The 19,607-nt window shown below is 39.0% G+C and overlaps 1 protein-coding gene across 1 annotated transcript in view; it reads right to left on the reverse strand.

Moving 5' to 3' along the window:
* Positions 1-4,685: 4,685 nt before the first annotated feature.
* Positions 4,686-19,607, reverse strand: part of LOC113402797 (kinesin-like protein Klp98A) — a 35,017-nt gene continuing 20,095 nt past the window's right edge. Inside the window, exons 4-27 of the mRNA XM_064217930.1 lie at positions 18,766-18,888; positions 16,207-16,446; positions 15,852-16,027; positions 15,605-15,732; positions 15,190-15,299; positions 14,934-15,104; positions 14,445-14,684; positions 14,108-14,297; positions 13,798-13,969; positions 13,562-13,718; positions 13,274-13,447; positions 10,808-10,933; positions 10,318-10,437; positions 9,678-9,959; positions 9,291-9,442; positions 8,858-9,095; positions 8,088-8,175; positions 7,470-7,633; positions 7,065-7,276; positions 6,654-6,813; positions 6,501-6,540; positions 6,253-6,419; positions 5,687-5,875; positions 4,686-5,237 (exon numbers count right to left, since the gene is read on the reverse strand). Of these exons, the coding sequence (XP_064074000.1) occupies positions 5,202-5,237; positions 5,687-5,875; positions 6,253-6,419; positions 6,501-6,540; positions 6,654-6,813; positions 7,065-7,276; positions 7,470-7,633; positions 8,088-8,175; positions 8,858-9,095; positions 9,291-9,442; positions 9,678-9,959; positions 10,318-10,437; positions 10,808-10,933; positions 13,274-13,447; positions 13,562-13,718; positions 13,798-13,969; positions 14,108-14,297; positions 14,445-14,684; positions 14,934-15,104; positions 15,190-15,299; positions 15,605-15,732; positions 15,852-16,027; positions 16,207-16,446; positions 18,766-18,888 (3,855 nt within the window). The 3' untranslated portion in view covers positions 4,686-5,201. The remainder of the gene's footprint in view (positions 5,238-5,686; positions 5,876-6,252; positions 6,420-6,500; positions 6,541-6,653; positions 6,814-7,064; positions 7,277-7,469; positions 7,634-8,087; positions 8,176-8,857; positions 9,096-9,290; positions 9,443-9,677; positions 9,960-10,317; positions 10,438-10,807; positions 10,934-13,273; positions 13,448-13,561; positions 13,719-13,797; positions 13,970-14,107; positions 14,298-14,444; positions 14,685-14,933; positions 15,105-15,189; positions 15,300-15,604; positions 15,733-15,851; positions 16,028-16,206; positions 16,447-18,765; positions 18,889-19,607) is intronic.

The raw sequence follows: 19,607 nt of genomic DNA on the forward strand, positions 1-19,607 counted from the left end.
ATTAACAATTTCATTGAATCTAACCTTTGTTTATATTGTATTACATTTTTATTTAAATAAAATTAGTCTTAAAGTGAAACGCTTAGAACACAAGCAATGAAAATAAAAAAAAAATTCGAAAACAATGGATTTATTTATAAAATATAAATCTCATCTCATTTGTTATTTTTGCCACCCAATATTATAATCATAAAAAAGTTTTGTGCTGGTTATTGGAGATTTATTGAAAAAATAATAATACAGCCCCTAGCAATACGAATGCATAGATATATAAAAATAGAAATTACATTTCTAAAAAAAAGGAACAAATTTATTTATTTAAACCATTTTAAAGGTTTTTTTTTATGAATTACAAAAAGCCTAAATATCAACTTTTCATTAGAATATCAATATTTACATAATATTTTAAGTATAAAAATATATAAATAGATACTAATTGTTTAAGCAAACAGAATATATACAAAGTTCATATTATTTAAATTTTTTAACCGTTAAATAAAAAAACATACATCGCGAAATTTTACAATAATGAAGTGAGTCTAATGACAGTTATCTTAAACTAATTTATAACTATAATTATATTATCGTAATTATTATTTTTTTCTTTAGGCGCGTTATGTCAAAATAAAATTTTAATTGTGTTTTTTTATACAGTACTTTACAAATAAATTCTCACAAGATATTTTTGAAAATTGATTTATATTTTTAGTAAAGTTGTTTCAAATCCAATCAGGGAGATTCGAATAAACACATTTTATAAGTAACTTCGTTTTTAATCATTTAAACTCTAGTTACACTAGGCCTTATAAGGACATCTTTTTTCAACAACTTTAAATAGATCTATCTATTGTGTTAGATTATCTGTATTATAATTTGACGTTTCAGTTTTTTTTTTTAGTTAATAACGTGCCTTAAGATTAAATGTCATTACGATTCTTGTTTCTCTATATCAAGAGAAATATTTTTTGGAGCTAGTGACGCTAGATATACTCTGCTATAGGGCGCTTTACTTATTATTAAAATAATAAACCTAATTACAGGTATTATAATATATTTCCGATCATAGTAAATGGTTTGTCCTCAATTGAATGCAAAGTAATAAAATAATATTGTTTTAAGCAAAAAATGTACAAAATATACAAAAAACACGGAGACCTAAACAAGAGACACAATAAATGTGCGTACTAACGAAGTATAACTTATAAGTAAATGTCTTTTTAGAGGAAATGTACAAGAATAGATCGAGCTCGATACTGGATTTAAACTTTCATTTTATATATCCAAAAGAAAAAAAAAACAATTTATCAAAAACTAGTGTATATGTTGAGTGTTCCAGTGGAATGATAAAAGCGCATTGGCAATGTAAAGTGTCTATGGTATCACCAACATATGTATATGGAAAAAGTTATGATCGTTTGGACCACCTCGACCATCACAGAGACAAGCCAAAAATGAGTTTTGGCTTGTCTCTCTTGAAACATTTATTTTTTGTTGTTTTTTGTTTTTGGATTTCGTGATTATATAAAATGTTATCGAGTTCTCGATGCAATAATAAATTATAAAAAATGCAAATTATAATTATTGAGAGATTCATTTCGAGCGCACGCAATCGTTGAAGTAGTTGACCGAGTAGAAAAAACTAATAGTTTGGTACTACGAAAGCAAACTCATTTTATACTTTTACACAATAAATAACATCAAACGATTCGCATCGCAAATTAAAAATAATATAATGCAGTAATCACAATAACTGCTTTTTATTAAGAGAATTTCGTTTGAGAATCTGTGGGAGCGGAGAGTTGCGGTTAATGTTTGGCCGCTGGGCCGCCGGGACGTGTAACTTTAAACTATCGAGAATCGAAGTTAAAATATTAGTCTTGTGTATTTGTCCTTATTAACAAATAATATAAGTAAATACTATATCATTATGTCGACGGCCATAGAGGTTATAATTTTGGGATACTTTTAATTTAAACTACTTGTAAAGAATGTGTATTTCAAATCCACAATGCGCTGTGACAAAACATCTGTTTATTTTTGTAGTGTTGAAACACTACAAAATGTTATGACTACAAAATGACATTAACGGCGGCCCGTTACGAATTTTCTCACTTGTCGGATTTAAATGAAAAACTTTTCCTCTCGGTCTAACTACTCAAACTAATAAATGTTGCCGCTTCTATTGTACGCAATTTGTAAACGACACAAATATTACATTTCTAGTAATATTGTGTAGCTTTTTCTCACATCTGGCGGAACAAGAGGATATATATCCTTCAGTCAATACAGAGTACAACAAAATCGACACCAATTAAAAATATTTATAAGCTGCCAATTCCAACGGCTTTTGGTAACTCAGCTGGTAGGTCTACCAATATAATATAACATATTGAGAAAACAGTACGTTATTTTATATGATATGAGATATGGATAAATTGGTAGCTTGCTAAGAAGCTACAATATTTATATATTTATCATATATTTAATCAAAGTCGAAGTTTTTGGAGTCCCGTTATAGGACAAGTTCAGTAAGGGATTTGGAATGATCTAGAAGTAAAAGTAAGGAAATCAGTTAAGGACATCCCTTGGTCAAGTGTCCAGGTTTATCAAAAAACCACACGAACCCACACAATGTGAGCAGAAGTCAGTTTTTAAATAAATTAGAGAATAAATCTTGTATTATTATTATACGTAACTAAAATTTATGAATATTCCCAAGTCACCACCTCCTATTGACTAAAATCAATTTTAGTTTAAGGAGACTCAACGATAGACATCTTCGATGCTCTAAAACCACTGTCAGGAGGCTCAATGTGGTTTTCTTATAAACTGGACACATTTATGTTTAACAGTAAAAGGCACCCTTCGCGCTGCAACACACCTACCTAACATACTCGTACTAATAACAATGATATATTATATCCCTCTTATTAATAAACGCGACTTTTCACACATGGACAATTTCAACGCAATCGAAATAGTCGATTTGCGAACTGAAATTTGCTGGAAATTAATAAAAAGATAACGCGACAGTACAAACGAAGGCCGATTTATTTTTGCAGTAAGTGTCCTAAGACGCGGAACAGTAACCACCTGGAATCGATCTTGGAAGAACTGGACAAGAATAAAAGTAAGTAAATTTTAAAATACAAACATTTTCAAGTCAAGTTTAAGATATATTTTTATATAAACTTGCCTAGAAAAATAATAGCTTTTTACTATTAAAAAGTCACACGTCACATCTTGTGTGTGTGTGTGTTAGACCCGCTTATATTTGACGAAACATTTTTGCACGGAAGCGTTCAGTCTAGACTATTATTTCTCAATTTAGTGTAAATATGGATTGATTTTTTATACAACAATTAGTAGTCACGTGTCATCGCTGTCTATTAAAAAGTTTCGGGAACTTGGTACAAAAATATGGAGACTTCAAGCACTCACGTATCCGAAGAAAGGGTTTTTAGATTAAATGTAACATTTTAAAAGGCACAGGATTATGAGGGTCATAGAATACAATTTTATTATTAAACGTTCGAATTATCTAATTTAACCTACTATTTTTATGGTAAACTGTTTTTGTACGATCAATATTGAATATAATATGGCCTGTTTCAGAGATAAAATTAATTGGAAAGATACGTTTTTGACTTTTATGTTTATTACACGTTTGTTTGTATGCATGTATTTATTATTTTAATGATATCATCGTAGTTTTGATTTATAATTATATTCATACTTAAGCTTATTTATATAACCAGGATAATTAGTAACTGTATTTAAATACTTTTTACCCGACTATCGAGAACAAAATCTCAGGTCAGGGTTATTGTTTTGATTCAAGTGCTATGACGTCATCAGATGGCGGAAATTATTGACCATTTTTTGTTTATTATTATATATTTCTCTCCATACTCATAACTTGACCGTTATTGAAAATTTAAGTAAAACATATGGAGTTGCATGTTTACAACTTATTTTTACTCAATTTTTTTTATAACGCTTTACCTCGCCAATAGTTTCCAATAGAATATATAAATCTGTTGACAAACATAGGAAAATGGTACAGATCTATTTACTTACGGAAGTGCGCTCGGCCACGTTAAATTATCGGCGTGCATTGAGAGACGCTCGTGTTCACAAGATGTGGTCTCCAAGGTGTAGTGTACGTGTAACGACAAAGAGTACAGACAGCAAAAAAATGCCAATTGGAAAAAAAAAAAAATTAACGTGGAGTGGCGCGCCTCAGTGAATGAATAGATCCATACTGATTTTTTATATGACTCGTTTCCAATTATCTTGGTCAACATATATATATACATATATGTTTTTATCTATATACTTATAAGTAATATTGACTATTAAATATATAATCATGATATTTTGTACCTTATTATATGACTGTTTATTGAATAATAAAACTAGTTTGTGATATATGACCCCGTATGTGAGTTACGTGTATCTTACGAACATATTATATACCCTTACATTCCCCTACACTTGTTACTATTATTTGTCTTGCGGTTCGTATTAAACCGACGCCAGACATTCGGGCAGAATTGGAAGTTTTTTTTTTAATGTAAAATTAAATATTATTTTTTGTAAATATTGTAATTTTATAATATGATTATTTTCACTTAGAATGCAAAGTCGAATGAAAGGAAATTCATGAACGTACGACTGTGTGACTGTGAATAACTCTTGACTTTTATAGCAGCATAGGGACAAGACCACTATTTTCAATGGAATCACAATTTTTCCCCCGATCTCGTCTTATTTTACCTCGGTATAAAAAAATATCGATCCGATACTCAATTTGAAATCATATCCCATCGAAGCGTAAATGTGACTCCATTTTTATAACAATCAATCGAATGTCTGGCGTTGATTAAGAAATTAAGCTACAAAAACTATTTCCGTCTACGACACTTTCAAAAATAGAATACAGCAGGTAACGACATCTCGTTTAAAATTGTATAATCATTCAGGTACACATCGAACCAACCGTCGCGTCATCGGAGAAGGGCCCCGCGTCAGTACGAGTATGTGGGAGCGGCCTACCTGCGCCGCTTGGCGAGGAAGAGCAGCAGCAGCAGCACGAGCAGCGCGGCGCAGCGCAGCAGCAGCAGCAGCGCGGAGAGCAGCAGGCGCGCCAGGCGCCGCGCGTCGCGCCGCAGCGCGCGCGTCACCGGCTCCGCGCGCCATCATCCCGTGCCGCACTTGCCGCTCTCGAACACGCCCTGCCGATGGCGGAGTGTTGCGGCATTTATTGCGTCAGGCCTTTCGTCTCGGCGGTCGCTGCGACCAGCTCATATACCGACTCATAGACCACTTGTACGAAATGAAGTCATTACGTTTTCTGTAATACTATTGAACGGTGTAACTCTTCAAATCGGCTTTCACTTTCACTCGTATCGTGAAATATGCAGAGAAGTGAAAAATAGTATCAGCTCAGAGCGGTCGTTCCCGCAGCTTGACATTAAGTTCCAATAATCTCCCTTGGAGTGAAGGAAAATTTATAAAACGTCATGTTGCTGAGATTACAATTTTGTAAATAGAGGATATCACTTTAGATAGAGATTACCAGAAGAGGCGCAGACAACGCCAATAGTCAGGATAAGAGTGAGCGAAAGATACGATCTATATCTATCTCACATAAATCAAGTCCCCGCATCCACTTCTCACAAACCTTTCTGAAGAAGGGCGAGAAGGCGACAAGCGACTCCCGGGTGAGGGGCGACGCGTACAGCGGACACCGTCTGTCCGTCGAGCAGACCGTCAGCAGTCTTCTGAGGAACGTCTCCAGCTGTGGTCTTCTAGCCCGTGCCAACGCTTCTGAGGACCAGAGGGCGCGGCCGGGAAAAGGTATCGCTGCCACCTGGTAAAGCCGTCCTCGATTAATCAGCAAAAATAAAATACGTTTTCTAGGAAGATTTTATCCGATGGTGGCGGTTTTTCAATCAATCTATCATGTATTCTACGGCCAAGCAGCGGTACTTACTGTTATTGCGTTCCAGTTTGAAGGGTGAGTGAGCCAGTGTAACTACAGGCACAAGGGATATAACATCTCAAGTTCCCGAGGTTTCTTACACCACCTAAATCTATTAATCTAAAACATGGGGGCGTTAAGAGGCCCACAGGACCAGACTTTCCGCCTCGAGGAGTCCGCCACCGGTTCCGGGATCGAAACCGGGTCGGCCCAACGAGAAATGGTCAATAGGTCGATAAGCAGCTATGAGACACAAGGCCGGCTACCTTCTCCCCGTAGAGCGCGCGCGCGGCGAGGTAGAGGTCGCGGAAGCGGCGGTAGCGGCGCAGCAGCGCGGTGTGCGCGTGCGGCAGGCGCAGCCGCACCTCGTACTCGTGGTGCGTGCGCGCGCCCGCGCCGCGCGTCACCCAGCCCGGCACGCTCACCACCTCCGCTGCGCACACACACACACACACTCCGTCAGCGTCGCCGGCTCTCGGGAGCACGCACGCGGTGCCAGGGGCAGGTCACTTACCGAAGTCGATGGGGTGCATGAGGCCCTCGACGCCGTAGTCCTGAAATGTAAGATTCATTCAATTTTTAAAAGAACGCGTGACAGCGATTTCGACGTGCAAGCGACCGCCAGTAGTCGGCACTAGAGGCCGTAGACGAGGACGAGGCCACTCACGGCGACGGGGCGCGGCAGCGCGAGGTCGCGGGGCGGCGGTTCGCGCGCGGCGGGCGGCGCTCCCAGCGCGCGCAGCGGGTCGCGCCACGCCGGCTCCGACGGCAGCTCGTCGTTGGACGTCGACACGTTGTCCGATGCCTCCACTTCCGTTTCTTTTAATCTACATTTTGGTACATATGGACCATTAAAACATTTTAATTGTTCAATTCTATTAACGCAAAGACCGACCGACTGTTATGTCCGAGACATATTCGCTGTGCCTAACTCACCTTTCAGACTAAACACATACTAAATACTAAACATATTGTATTAATTTTCAATAGAATAAATGATCAGTGATTACGGGTAAATGCAATCTAAAAAATAAGTGAACGCATTCTAGGAGTTCGTTAGCGCAGGTTCAGCACTGACCTGCACCGCAGCGGGTCCTCGAAGCGCCCGTTCTGCAGCGTGTCAGACGCGGGCTCGCTGGCCACCTGCATGTCGCTCTCGCTGAGGGTGAGGGAGGGGGTCTCCTGTATGGGAGTCACCATTATGGTACGTTTGTTGGGCTGGTTATCGAAGAACGAATACTGCAGAGCCATCTCGAGTCGGACGTACTTTTTCTGAAGTTCTTGAAGAACCTGTTATAAAAATTTTATAAGAGAATATAATAGAGTTAGAGGGAGTGGAGTTACGATTTACAGAAGATTTTCTGAAAATATCTAAGTTGTCTATTTTCGGTTGCAACTGAAGAACGAAATTAAATAAATATTCTTAAACAAAATATTTAATTTCAATAAATAAGGGTCGACTTATAATTAAAGATATATTTACTGCGATCTGTCTGTTCAGCTCTTCCTTGGAACAGTCATTTTCCAGCGAGGATATGACGAGCATCTTCTGCGAGGCGATCCTCGAACAGAGCCTCTGCATCGCTCGGAGCGCCTCCGCTTCCGTCACTTGCCGACGAGACTTGCCGTCACCTACAAATATCATTCCTGCGATAATTCATCAATCATTATTTTAAGCAAGTACACGTATATTTACACGTATATTTACTGACGTCAAAGCTTTGTTAAGATTCCGAATGCCAAAATTAAAATGCCATCATCTGTACCATGACACCTTTGTGCCTGTAGTTACACTGGCTCACTCACCCTTCAAACCGGAACACGACAATACCAAGTATTGCTGCTCGGCGGCAGGATATCTGATGAGTGGGTGTTACCTACCCAGACGGGTTTGCATAAAGCCTTACCAACAAGTAACATGAGTAAGCTCACGGTTACTACGAAATGTCTTAGTGTGCGTGAGACGACTGAGAGTAGAGACAGCAAAAAAAAATCAAATTAGATTATATTTTTTGAGTTTATTTTATCACCAATCAATTATTTTAACGTTGAGGGAGGAGAGGTCATGAGTGATATAGGTCTTTAAGCATAATATACTTACTGATTCTCCTCCTGTATTTCGTCCTCTGATGTCTCTCCTCTGGCGACCTCTCTACCGAGCTAGACGACTGCCCCTCCACTATCCGCGGCTGATAACAATATTTCCATATTAAAAAATTTCAACAACATTAATATATAATCTTCATTATATACTATATATACATTTTTTTATTAACATGCCTTGTTATGTTAAAATATACTAGGAATTCGCTCGGATATGATCTGGCTTCCTGGTTTAGTTACTAGACTTACTGTCAAATGAATCTCAATGCAGCTCGGTTTTTGGAAGTAGACCCTCATTTTATTTTTCTTTTTATTAAATTAATTGGACATTGTATTGGCTTCGCTTGGACCTCCTGATGGTAAGTGCATTGGCGTATTCCTATTTCCTAGGATAAGATTATACCTTACATAGTCAATGCGCCACCAAGTTTGTGAACTTATATTTTATAGCCCTCGTGCCTGCAGGACCACTGGGTCACTCACTCTTCAAACGGAAACACGATAACAGTAAGTATTGCTGCTTGGCGGTAGAATATCTGATGAGTAGAGGGATCTATCCAGTCGAGCTATATTTAAGCAAGTGCCCTTATATATAAGTACCATTATATCCTATCTTCTGACGTGCTATCGAATTAACATAGAGTACTCTTGTTATGTGTTATCAATATTGAAATAACAAATTTTGCGTGCTGAGCGAAATGCTATATTCATTGACTACAGACAGATTCCATGTATGTATTTTAGTTATGATATTGTAACAGGATTCACCTTATGATAATCTTCAGTGCTCGACATATCGTCACTGTCATCAGGCGCCGGACCCAGTCTGAACTGAGGGAGGGGAGTGTGTTCGTCACTAGCGAATCCCGAGACCTCGGTAGTGGACGGAGTGGGGAGCGAAGACTCGGATGGGAACGGTTTCGGCGAGGACGTCGCCGTGTGAAAAGTGTCGGATGTGTTCAGCGTCGAGTTCGGGGACGGCAGCGGGTCGAGGCTGAGGCTCAAACTGGAAACGGAAATAATAAATTAATGTAAAACTACGTAATTTACAGGACGTTACCGACCCGTTTCACTGCGTAATATAATTATTATTTATTAAAAAAGTTCCGTGTTCTAGTATATGTATGTATGTATAGTATGTATACATCACTAAAGTAGCTGCTGGCGTTATTTATTTGAAATGTTGAAAGCGGTCACCGACCTGAGGCGCTTGGCGCGGAAGTGCAGGCGCTCGTCGGCCGACAGCGCGGCGTCGTCGGGCGCGGCGCGCGCGTCGGGCGGCGGCCGCGCGCGCAGCACGAGCTCCGACTTGCTGCGCTGCACGCCCGCCGGGGGGGGCGCGGCGCCGCCGGCCTCTGCCGCGCACGCAACGCCGTTATGCTCTACGCACTCTATTTACTCGTTTGGGTGTGACTATATGAAACACGCGACGACGAGCTAAAATAGCCCGGTGGTCGGAACGCCCCAATCTAAACCGAGGATCGAGGGTCCAAGCTCGAGCCCGCAGCCAGTTGCGTTTTTTTATACGTATCCTTCTTTTCGTGCTCGGCAGTAGAGGAAAACATCGTTCGGAAACCGGCACGTGTTAGGTTAAACTCATATCGCACGTTTCCACGATCCCGCACCGGGAACTCCTCGAAGAGTGAGGAGGCTTAACACGGGGACATTTGGAGGCCAAACGTGGAAAAGTATTTGACGTTCGAGGCCCACCTCCATGGTTGCCCCCGTCGGCCAGGGCGCGCGTGAGGCCCCTCTCGCGGGCGGCCAGCAGCGCGAGCTCCTGCTGCAGCCGCTCCACCTTGACGCGGTGCGCCGCCACGCTCGCCACTCGACCTTGCAACTCCTGCTCTAAGCTCTCCAACTCTTTTTTCTGTGGCAATGATAAAATATAGTCATTTTAACGACACCATAAAAATAATTCACTGATCTAGGAAGAGCGGTTCCATCTTCCAATTCAATTGATTAAAGTAGCTAAAAAAAAAATAACAAATTAATAATTGAGATCGGTAGGGAATATAAACATCGCGGGGAAACCTGCAAGTGTCGTTAGAAAAGAAAACCTGCCATATATCCATTATCCCATGGGACCCGTCATTGGAGCCCCGCGCTGGCTCCAAATATTATCCTTAAAAGGCGAGGCCAAAATACATCAGAAACAGAAGAGTGTTTAAATTAACGAAGCTGCGCCATTCAATGTACCACTTATTTTAATTGAATGTACCACTCACGTGTCTTTCTACGGTCTCTTTGATGCTCTTGGCAGTGTTGGGCTCGCACTGCTGCAGGAGATGCATCAGGCTCTCCGTGGAGGTTTCTGAAGGAGGACTTTCTGGACTCGGTGTGAGGCTCTGTAAAAAATAGAAGCATTTCAAAATCTTCAGTCGAAAACATCATCGTATATACAAAAAAAATAATTAAAAATATGGACAAATAGAATCAAAACATACTTAAAAGATGACTACGTACTAGAAGTTCTAGTTTAAATTTATCAAGTTTTGTTATTCAAACACGAATACTGGCACTAGTATTATAGGATTTATGAAAAAAGTCAGAATTTTCTTTCCAATGTCAATGTATTATATTAAAGTATTCCTTAAAACAAAATCACACGTCGTTCGGTCCTTAAAGTGACATAAATTTAACCATAATATTATGTATCGCATTACATTTACACATCTCTATTTCTTTCATTTCAAAATATCCGATTTCCAATCTCACCTCATCCAAGTAGTACCCCTGCGCGAGGAGTTCCTCGGTCTTGGTGTTGACGAACTCCTGCAGCTGGTCTTTGACCCCCCCTTGCCGGCGTCTCAGGTCCGCTATCTGCAGTTCCTCCTTCACAATCTACGGGGCACGGGAGTAGCAACGTAATGGTAACGGTGGAGTTCTTTACTTCAAGTTACGTCTCTATTCGTTTAAATAAAATCTCGAAAACGTAAAAAAGTGCTCCCTACAAAGCTTCGGATATATTATATACTATAAAATTATCGTTTAAATATTTGACGTGATTCTGATTAAACTTGAAATAAAAAAATATCCACTTAATAAAAAAAATTAATAACCAGCGGAGGAGACCTACGCGGCTAAAGCAAGCATCGACACTAACTGGGACGGTGGAGTTTCGATTATGAGAAAATAAAACACACGCGTATTGTTTGCATGAAAGTGAATGTACTGATTTAGTGCTACTAGTGGTTCTCGAATCGAAGTCGATTAGATTTTAATTATACCCGCGTCTTATCGTACAAATTTTTATTTCGAAGCTTATTGTTTTTCATTGTTCTCTCTTGTTTATCTGTCGGCTCTGATGATCTGTTATACAAGCTTAAAATAGACGCCTTATAATATATCCCCTCTCCGCGAATACCATTGACTTAAAATTGTTTTATTAATTTATATAATTTTGTAAGATGTGATCTTCTTTTTGTAAGGCTAAGAACTATTCATTATTTTAAAAAAATCAAATAAATTAAAAAATAAATTGTATTTGCTTACGTAACATTACATTAGCAGCCTGTAAATTTCCCACTGCTGGGCTAAGGCCTCCTCTCCCTTTGAGGAGAAGGTTTGGAGCATATTCCACCACGCTGCTCCAATGCGGGTTGGTGGAATACACATGTGGTAGTATTTGCTTACCATGGAATATTTGATATATTTGTTTTTCGAAGGAAACATATGTTAAATAACACAATGAAGTATAACAGTTAAATATACAACCCAAACCAATCAGTTTCCACAGTTTATATTTATCAATCACCCTATACCGTATTTAAATAATACAAAATTGTATTTTCAAAGAAAAAATAAATAAATTTAGGTGAGAAACACTAGTAGCCCTGCAGGTGTGTGGGACAATGACATAAATGATTACAGACTACAGACTACAGACGCCGTGACGCAATATTTGTTTATAGCGCATTCAGCTTTATCTAAGAACATAGATAAAAATACAAGGAATAATGATGAAAATTATGATGAGAAAAATATTGCAATAAGTGATATTTAATGACGAATTACTTCATATTTTATTCAGTGACCTGTGAGAGTCGCAAGGTGCAATGCGTTGTAGGAGATAATTGTACTGTATTACTTCACAAGATACTTACTATCGTTGGTGTGCTAGCACGTAGTCTGTTGACTCCTGTTTGATTATGAAGTTATGTCGCTGAGATTTTTTAAGGTAGATGTTACATTAACAAGCCTCTGTGCATCGATTAAATAATTATGTAATAAATGATTTTCGATACCTTTTTCGTAATAACGTCGCCTCATAAATATCTTCTCCGAGCAATGTGATCTTTGATATGATAGACAATACTCACTTTCTTAATAAATATTCTCACAGCGGCACGTCGACGTGAGAAACGATAAAGACTACTGAGCGGTGGGTGTGACAGCGGAGACTTTACTTTTATAGTTTGATAACGTACCAGTAAAAATGTAGAGATAGTCGCCCTTAAAAATTACAAAACTTGGAAACAAAAGTGTCCATATTCAAAGATGAATCAACAAAATTTGACTACTTAAAGTATTGATATCACTTAGTTACGTTCGATTCGTTTTAAATAACTCAATTTGGTTTAGAGAAGTGTCGGCAAAAGATAGCACGAATTTAAATCGAAATCAAAAAAACTATATTTGGAAAAAAATCTGCGTAATCTTGTAATATTTCAAGGTTATCTGGATCAATTTTAGTTCGAATTTTTATTTGAACTAGAAAAACCTGATATTGATTCTGAAACAAAGAAAGCCATGCCAAAGTTATCGCCTCAGTTTTTCGCTTAGTGACGGTTAGTGACGTCAAAAAGTTCAGACGATTACTGGACGCTACTATACAAATTCAATAACACATCAATTATTTTTATGAGTGCTCGCTTCGATATCTTTGACCAACCACCATATTTTCCAGAATGAGCCCAAGCGATTTTCAGTTATGTGTTTTTCCAAATGTTTTGAATTAGAAGGAAAATAATCTCAAAATATTTTATCTTTCTAGGCAAAGAGAAAATTAACAAATATTTTTACTGATTCCATTACTTTTTAATTTATCGACGCACGTGCCACCGCTAGTCCTCCGGATATTGTAGTCGCAGTTGCAGATAACTTTATTTGTATCATATGCATCCTTACCGAGAGCACTCGTGACCTGAATTCGCCAGAAATCGCGCGTGCGCGTGTACGGACCTGGTCGGTGACGGCCCGCGCGGCGCGCGCGTGCGAGTGCGCGCGCGCGCTGAGCTCCCGCTGGCGGCAGCGCAGGGCGCGCCTCCTCAGGGTCCAGCCGCGCTCGAGCGCCCGCCAGTCGCCCGACAGCCGCCGGCACGCGGCGGCGTACTCCTTCTCCATCGCCGACCGCTCCTGGTGCACCGTGACGTTGTGTTTACATTTGTCGTTCAAGTTCATCCAGTCGTTCGATTGCAAGTCGGTTAGTGATATGAGTAATAGTAGTTGTTCCCATAGTTGGTCTCTCACCTCATCGAGTTGCCGCTGCGCCTGCAACAGTTGCTCCCGCTCAGCGTGCCAGCGACGTTGCCGCTCCTCCTGCTGCAGCTCGAACTGTTGGCGCTCTCGCTCCAGCTCAGCGCGCTGCGCTTCGATACGCTCGCACCGGATCTCACTTTCTAAGTCACTACGACGACGCATTTTATTATAACATTTACAGACTTCCAGCCTAAATTAAAATCCATAAAAGTTATAAAATGACGTACGAGAGCGCGGTATTAAGGTTCTCGTTGCTCGCCGCGAGGTCGGTGGTGGACCAGGAGAGCAGAGATAGACGGGAGAGGTTCATGACCGAGGCGCCCTCCTGCCGTAACTTGGCGGCCTCTGCGGGGTCGTTGTAGCGGAACATGTTCGTGCGGCCGAGGAGAAGGATGCAACCTGAAGGCCAATTTTTGTTATATTTTAAACTAAGCCAATAGTATGTTATAATAAGCGGTAATTATTTTTGCATGTTTATTCATAGGTAGAGGAGAGTTCCCTAATCCGATGACCATAAAATTCTGCTTGCACACTAACCCTGGCTGAGCTTGGCGGGTTTGTCGAGTAGCACGGTGTTGAGCCAGCACTGCGCGGAGGGGGCGGGGCTGATGGTGGCCACGCCCTCCTGCAGCGTGACGCGGCAGTGCAGCGGCAGCACGCCGGCGCCCGACAGCACGATGTCCGGCGTGGGCGAGTACTCCTCGCTGCCGATCACTGTCTCACCTTCCTAGAATTCACGTTAATATTCAAATCATGTGAAAGCCACGAGGCGTTAAGAACATATACTTTACGCATCGAGGATAAGAATAAACGAACTGTTATATTTAAACTAAGCTACTACACGTTAACAAAAAAATACATTTAATTATTTCACCTTGAGATGGTAGAGCGTGACTCCTGTTGAAAGCAAGTTATCATCTATGCCCACAAGATGCGGCATATCTGAATCAAGAACAACTCCAAGTCCGCTCTTCCTGAGACCCAACGCCTTCTGTTCCTGTAGGATCTGTTGCGTTTCCCGCCATTTCTCAGTCCACTTTTCTGTTAAGACTTTCTCTTGGGCCTCTTTGCGTTGCAGAGTCGCGAGTACAGCTGGTTCCATTTCGATTGGATCCTAAAATTACAAATAAAATATTATATTTAAAAATAACTTGAAACGTAACATTTTAACAACTAGATAAATAAAATATACGAAAATATTCAAATCAATTATAAACAAAACCTCCACCGTTAGACTTCTCCAAATTGTTAAATAATTGGATTTAAAAAAATTTAGACGGGAACCTGGATTTTGGTATCCAACGTTAATATTGTTTATTATTACTGTAGAATTTCTAGTAAATAAACATTATTTTTCTCTTACTGTGTTGTGAGATATCTGCTTGCGCAGTTTCTCGATCTCCTCCCGCAACTCTCTGATGAGTTTGACATTTGGATCCTCGTTGATAGTGGGCTTGTTGATGATGTTCTTTGCCCTGTTAGCGTACCTGAGAGTGGATAACGTTTCACCGTAATTGCAATCCGCTGGCGATATCTAGAAATATAACCAATAAAGTTATTAGAATATTCATAAGTCAATAAAATAATGGAAAAGTACAAAATGAGTTAAGCTTACTTACCGCGGCAATCATAATAGTCTTAGAGTTTCCTCCGAGTGAATCTTTTAGTAACCATGTTAGTACCGAATCTCGATATGGAATAAACACTTTTTTGCTTTTTGGCGTACGACCTTTAAAATCACACAAAACACTTAAAATAAAACCACTACGTTTAAAAAAATAGTTACATGAAACATAGTCATAAATTAAAGTGGATCTAAGTTATTACCTTGCGGTACTCCTTTACTTTAATTGCAGCAAAATTATAAACGCAATGATAGTACCGATCTTAAATTTTGCTAAGATTTAAGGAATAAGAGGTATTCCTATTATCAAAAAACAAAAAAATCCTAGATTCAACCATGAAGTTATATAATTATTAAATAATCAAATTGATAAAGGTACAATTAATCAAAAGCTTAACAAAATTACTTACTATCAACAGGTTGGTTAGTGGCCTCAGCAAGTGCGGATATGACAGAGCCTAACGTCACGAGTGACTTGTTGATATGCGCCCCTTCGACTAATCGCTGACCAGTGGCTCCAGTGGCATCAGCTCGCTCACTAAAACATTTCAAACGATTAAGATACAGATAGACGACAGTACTATCACACAAGGTACAAATTTCATATAAATGAAAAAGTTAAGTTTAAAATTTGATAAAAAATATATCTCAGTTTACCTGCCAGCGAGATCGACGAGGTGAACCTTGGACACAGTTTCGCTAGGCATGTTATTGTGACGCAAGTAGCTCGCCTGCACGAAGGTGATGGTAAAAATGGCGTGCGACCGGGACGATACATCGTTCATTTGAGTAGATGCGGTGGTTCGGTGGAGATTGCCGCGGTGCATGCATTCCTGAGAACAGATTTAAACATCTCTATAGAATAAAATTCATCAATTTGTCACAACTTTTCTAATAATATAAAGTATTATTTTAATGATTAAAATAACAATTACTATTTTGGGCTATTCTTTTGCTAAATATTAATTCATCGTGTGATAAGACACATCACAATAAAAAAAAATTAACCTACTTGTATGTCATCGTAATCCGAGACTAGATGCTTGGACAGGTCTTGGACATAAGGCCCCAGTTTAGGATGCTCTCGGACTCTCAGCGAGTGACCCGCGTCGGTGGCCAGCAAGTCCTTCACCCTCTCGTTGTATATCTCGAGGTAGCTGACCTCCGTGCGATACGAAGCGCCGGACTCCTTTCCCGCCGCCACTCGCGAGAAAAGTTGGCGACATATCCGCGGAATAAGTCCTTGTGATTCCTGTCAAAGAATTACGAGTTCATTTATAATTATACATATATTTATGTATATATATATACATTAACACGTATACTTTTGAAGTATAACTTAGTCATTTTTACAGTAAAGTTGTTATCTATGTATTTTTTTAAATTGCTATTATTGAGGTACAGTAGAACGCCGATTATCCGAATTAATTAGGACCAGGGTCGATTCGGATAATCGGACATAGACTGGTAATAAAGAAAAACGAACTGTCACACATAGAATAAACTTTATTAAGTTTAACAAACACAGTTCTACAATAACTCTAACTTGAATATCTCGATCAGAGTGAGTTGCAACCCCAACAGGCCTTAACAAAAATAGAAAGTATAAAAATTACTTGGTTTTAATTTTTTATATTACGCTTAGGACCGATTCGGATAATTTCAATTTGGATAATTGGCGTTCGGATAATCGGCGTTCTACTGTAATGCCAAAACTGGGCTTCCTAACGAAGCGAAAGCGAGTATTACTAACCAAGTATACTAGTATTCCTCAGGTAAGAGAGAATTGCACTGACTGTGTAGTGTTTAGGTCAGTAGTGGTTGCTGTACGCATAATTTGCAGTTCTTTCGTTTAGCGTAGCAACGTAGGTGAGTAGGAGTAACATATGAAGCCGAATACATAACCACTTAATAATGTAACTTTCAATCGGATTATCATATGCTATAAATTCTTAAAAAACTATTAATAATACTAAAATAGGACCGTAACAAAAAAAATATGACTAATCGACCTTGACAATACTCAATAAACACATTACGATTATAACACGAGCGATGAGCGCGACCTCCCACGTTTGGAAATTGAAACTGCCTCGTTGGTTGATTAGTTAGTCTATGATAATATTCTGTGTTCCAACCTCAGGTCGGGCCATTTAGAAATTAGTGGATATTTCTTTTAAAGCGAAATGGTGTTAGAAAATCTTAAATTAAAAGATTGTTTATTCTTTATTGCTTTATAATAAGAACAGTTTTTCGGAAAATACTGCATCGTGCTCAATATTTTTATTAAACCAAGTTATTTTATGAATCAATTTTACTTGCTTACTTAAATAACAAAGAGGTCGGAAGGGCCTTTGCCCAATGATAATAAAAATATCATGGAAAATAAGTACTTTTTTGTACCATGAGAACTTCTCCTCAGCTTGTATTTACTTCGAGACCATACAAATTTTAGTACGCTCATGTTGAATTTCAAAAAGCAAACTATCAAGCTGAATGTGTTAAGGAAATTAATGAACTTGGATGGCAAGACGTGAAACCCATTGACGCATAGTTAATTAACTGTTTCAGCCCCCGTATTCCTCGATGACGCATACTTCATTGTTCGTATTTCAAAACTCGCACTATATCCTGTACAAGTTAGCTTGAACTTTTTGACAGATGTAAATTTTTCTGATCGACATAACTTTGCAATGACGAACATATTATTTTCTTAATTTAATGATTTTAAAAATTGTAAAAATATTAAAAAAATACATATAATACAAAAAATCCTAAAGATTCAAGCGTTATCCGAAAATTCTATGCTAATGTTATAAAGAGGTATAATTTATTTGTTTGTATGAAGGGGGGAGGGTGTCTTTAGGTAATCTCTAGAATTATCATTAATCAATTGAATTATAAAAAAATACACGGCTACATTATTCCAAAGTGCTATAGGAAGACAATTATGTTTATATCATATCGTTTTCTTTATTTATAAACTGCCTCCGTGCGAAGCCGGGGCCGGACGCTAGTTATGTATATAAGTCTTCTGGACACCTGGGTCACTGAATTTCTCTTAAACGGCTTGACCCATTTCGATAATAATTTTTGTGTGTTAAGATTGGACCTACTGTGTGGACTGGTGGGTACTTTTTTCTAAATTAATAAAAATCTTATTTCACTCGTACGAAGTCAGTACGGACCGCTTGTTTTCTACAAACATGGATGTTTGTATTTAAGATTGATAGACTTCGACACCGTTTGATCGATCACCATTAAAGTTGTACACATGTGTATTTTTCCATGGCGAAAGAGAGAGTGGGGACCTTTCTGACTGGTCTAAAGTCCAGTCCGGGCGCGGGCCTCGAGGATTTCCGTTTTAGTCGGACTTACGCACCTGAAAGACCAGTATCATACATGACCAAGTGGATGTCCGATGGCGAAAGTTTTAACATTTTCCACCATAAAGTAGCTCGTCGCTAGTGGGGCTGCAGTACATGAACTTCTACCGATCCATTGTTAGCCAAAACTATTGGCATATATGTATAGAGACAAAAGTTTTATTATTATAGTAATTTTGGCTCACCGCTGACCCGCTACCCATCATGGTGAACGTCTTCCCGCTTCCCGTCTGCCCGTAAGCAAATACACACGCATTGTAGCCTTCGAAAGCGCTGTCGATCACATCGAGTCCAAGGTCGGCGAACACCTGAAAAAAAAATGAATTACGTTTTACTAAATATAAAAACACAATCACTTTACAATTTATGATTAAAATTTTCTTTCAGGTATTGCTTTGTGCAAGGGTGTATTGTTGTGTTCCGGTATTGAAGGGTGAGTGAGACACTGTACCTACAGGCACAAGGGATATATAATACATCAATAAATTAATTCCCAAGGTTGGTGGCGCAATGGAGATGTAAGGAATGTTTTAAATTTCTTACGGCACCAATGAGTGTGGGCGGTGGTGACCACTTATTTTTTTAGGTGGGTCTTTTGCTCGTCCTCCTACCTATATAATAAAAAAAAAAATAATTATTGGACAACATCACATACATTACTCTGATCCCAATGTAAGTAGCTAAAGCACTTGTGTTATGGAAAATCAGAAGTAACGACGGTACCACAAACGCCCAGACCCAAGACAACATAGAAAACTATCATTAGTTTTCTATGTTGCTTACTTTTTCTACATCGACTAGATATGTAAACACCCTAAGAATAATTGAGGTTGTTATGTGCAACGGATCCACCCCTAGTACCTGCGTACCAAAAATACTCTTTATATTGTTTTGTCCAAATGGTTGCCACTTCAGCTTTATGTTGCAGTATATGTGTGTAATATTGCAACGCTGATTTTCAGGCGTCACATTATTTAATATTAGTATTATTCAGTTATTGTTGAACACTCCTCCATACGAAAGTGGA

Source organism: Vanessa tameamea, chromosome 19, assembly GCF_037043105.1.
Source record: "Vanessa tameamea isolate UH-Manoa-2023 chromosome 19, ilVanTame1 primary haplotype, whole genome shotgun sequence".
NCBI lineage: Eukaryota > Metazoa > Arthropoda > Insecta > Lepidoptera > Nymphalidae > Vanessa > Vanessa tameamea.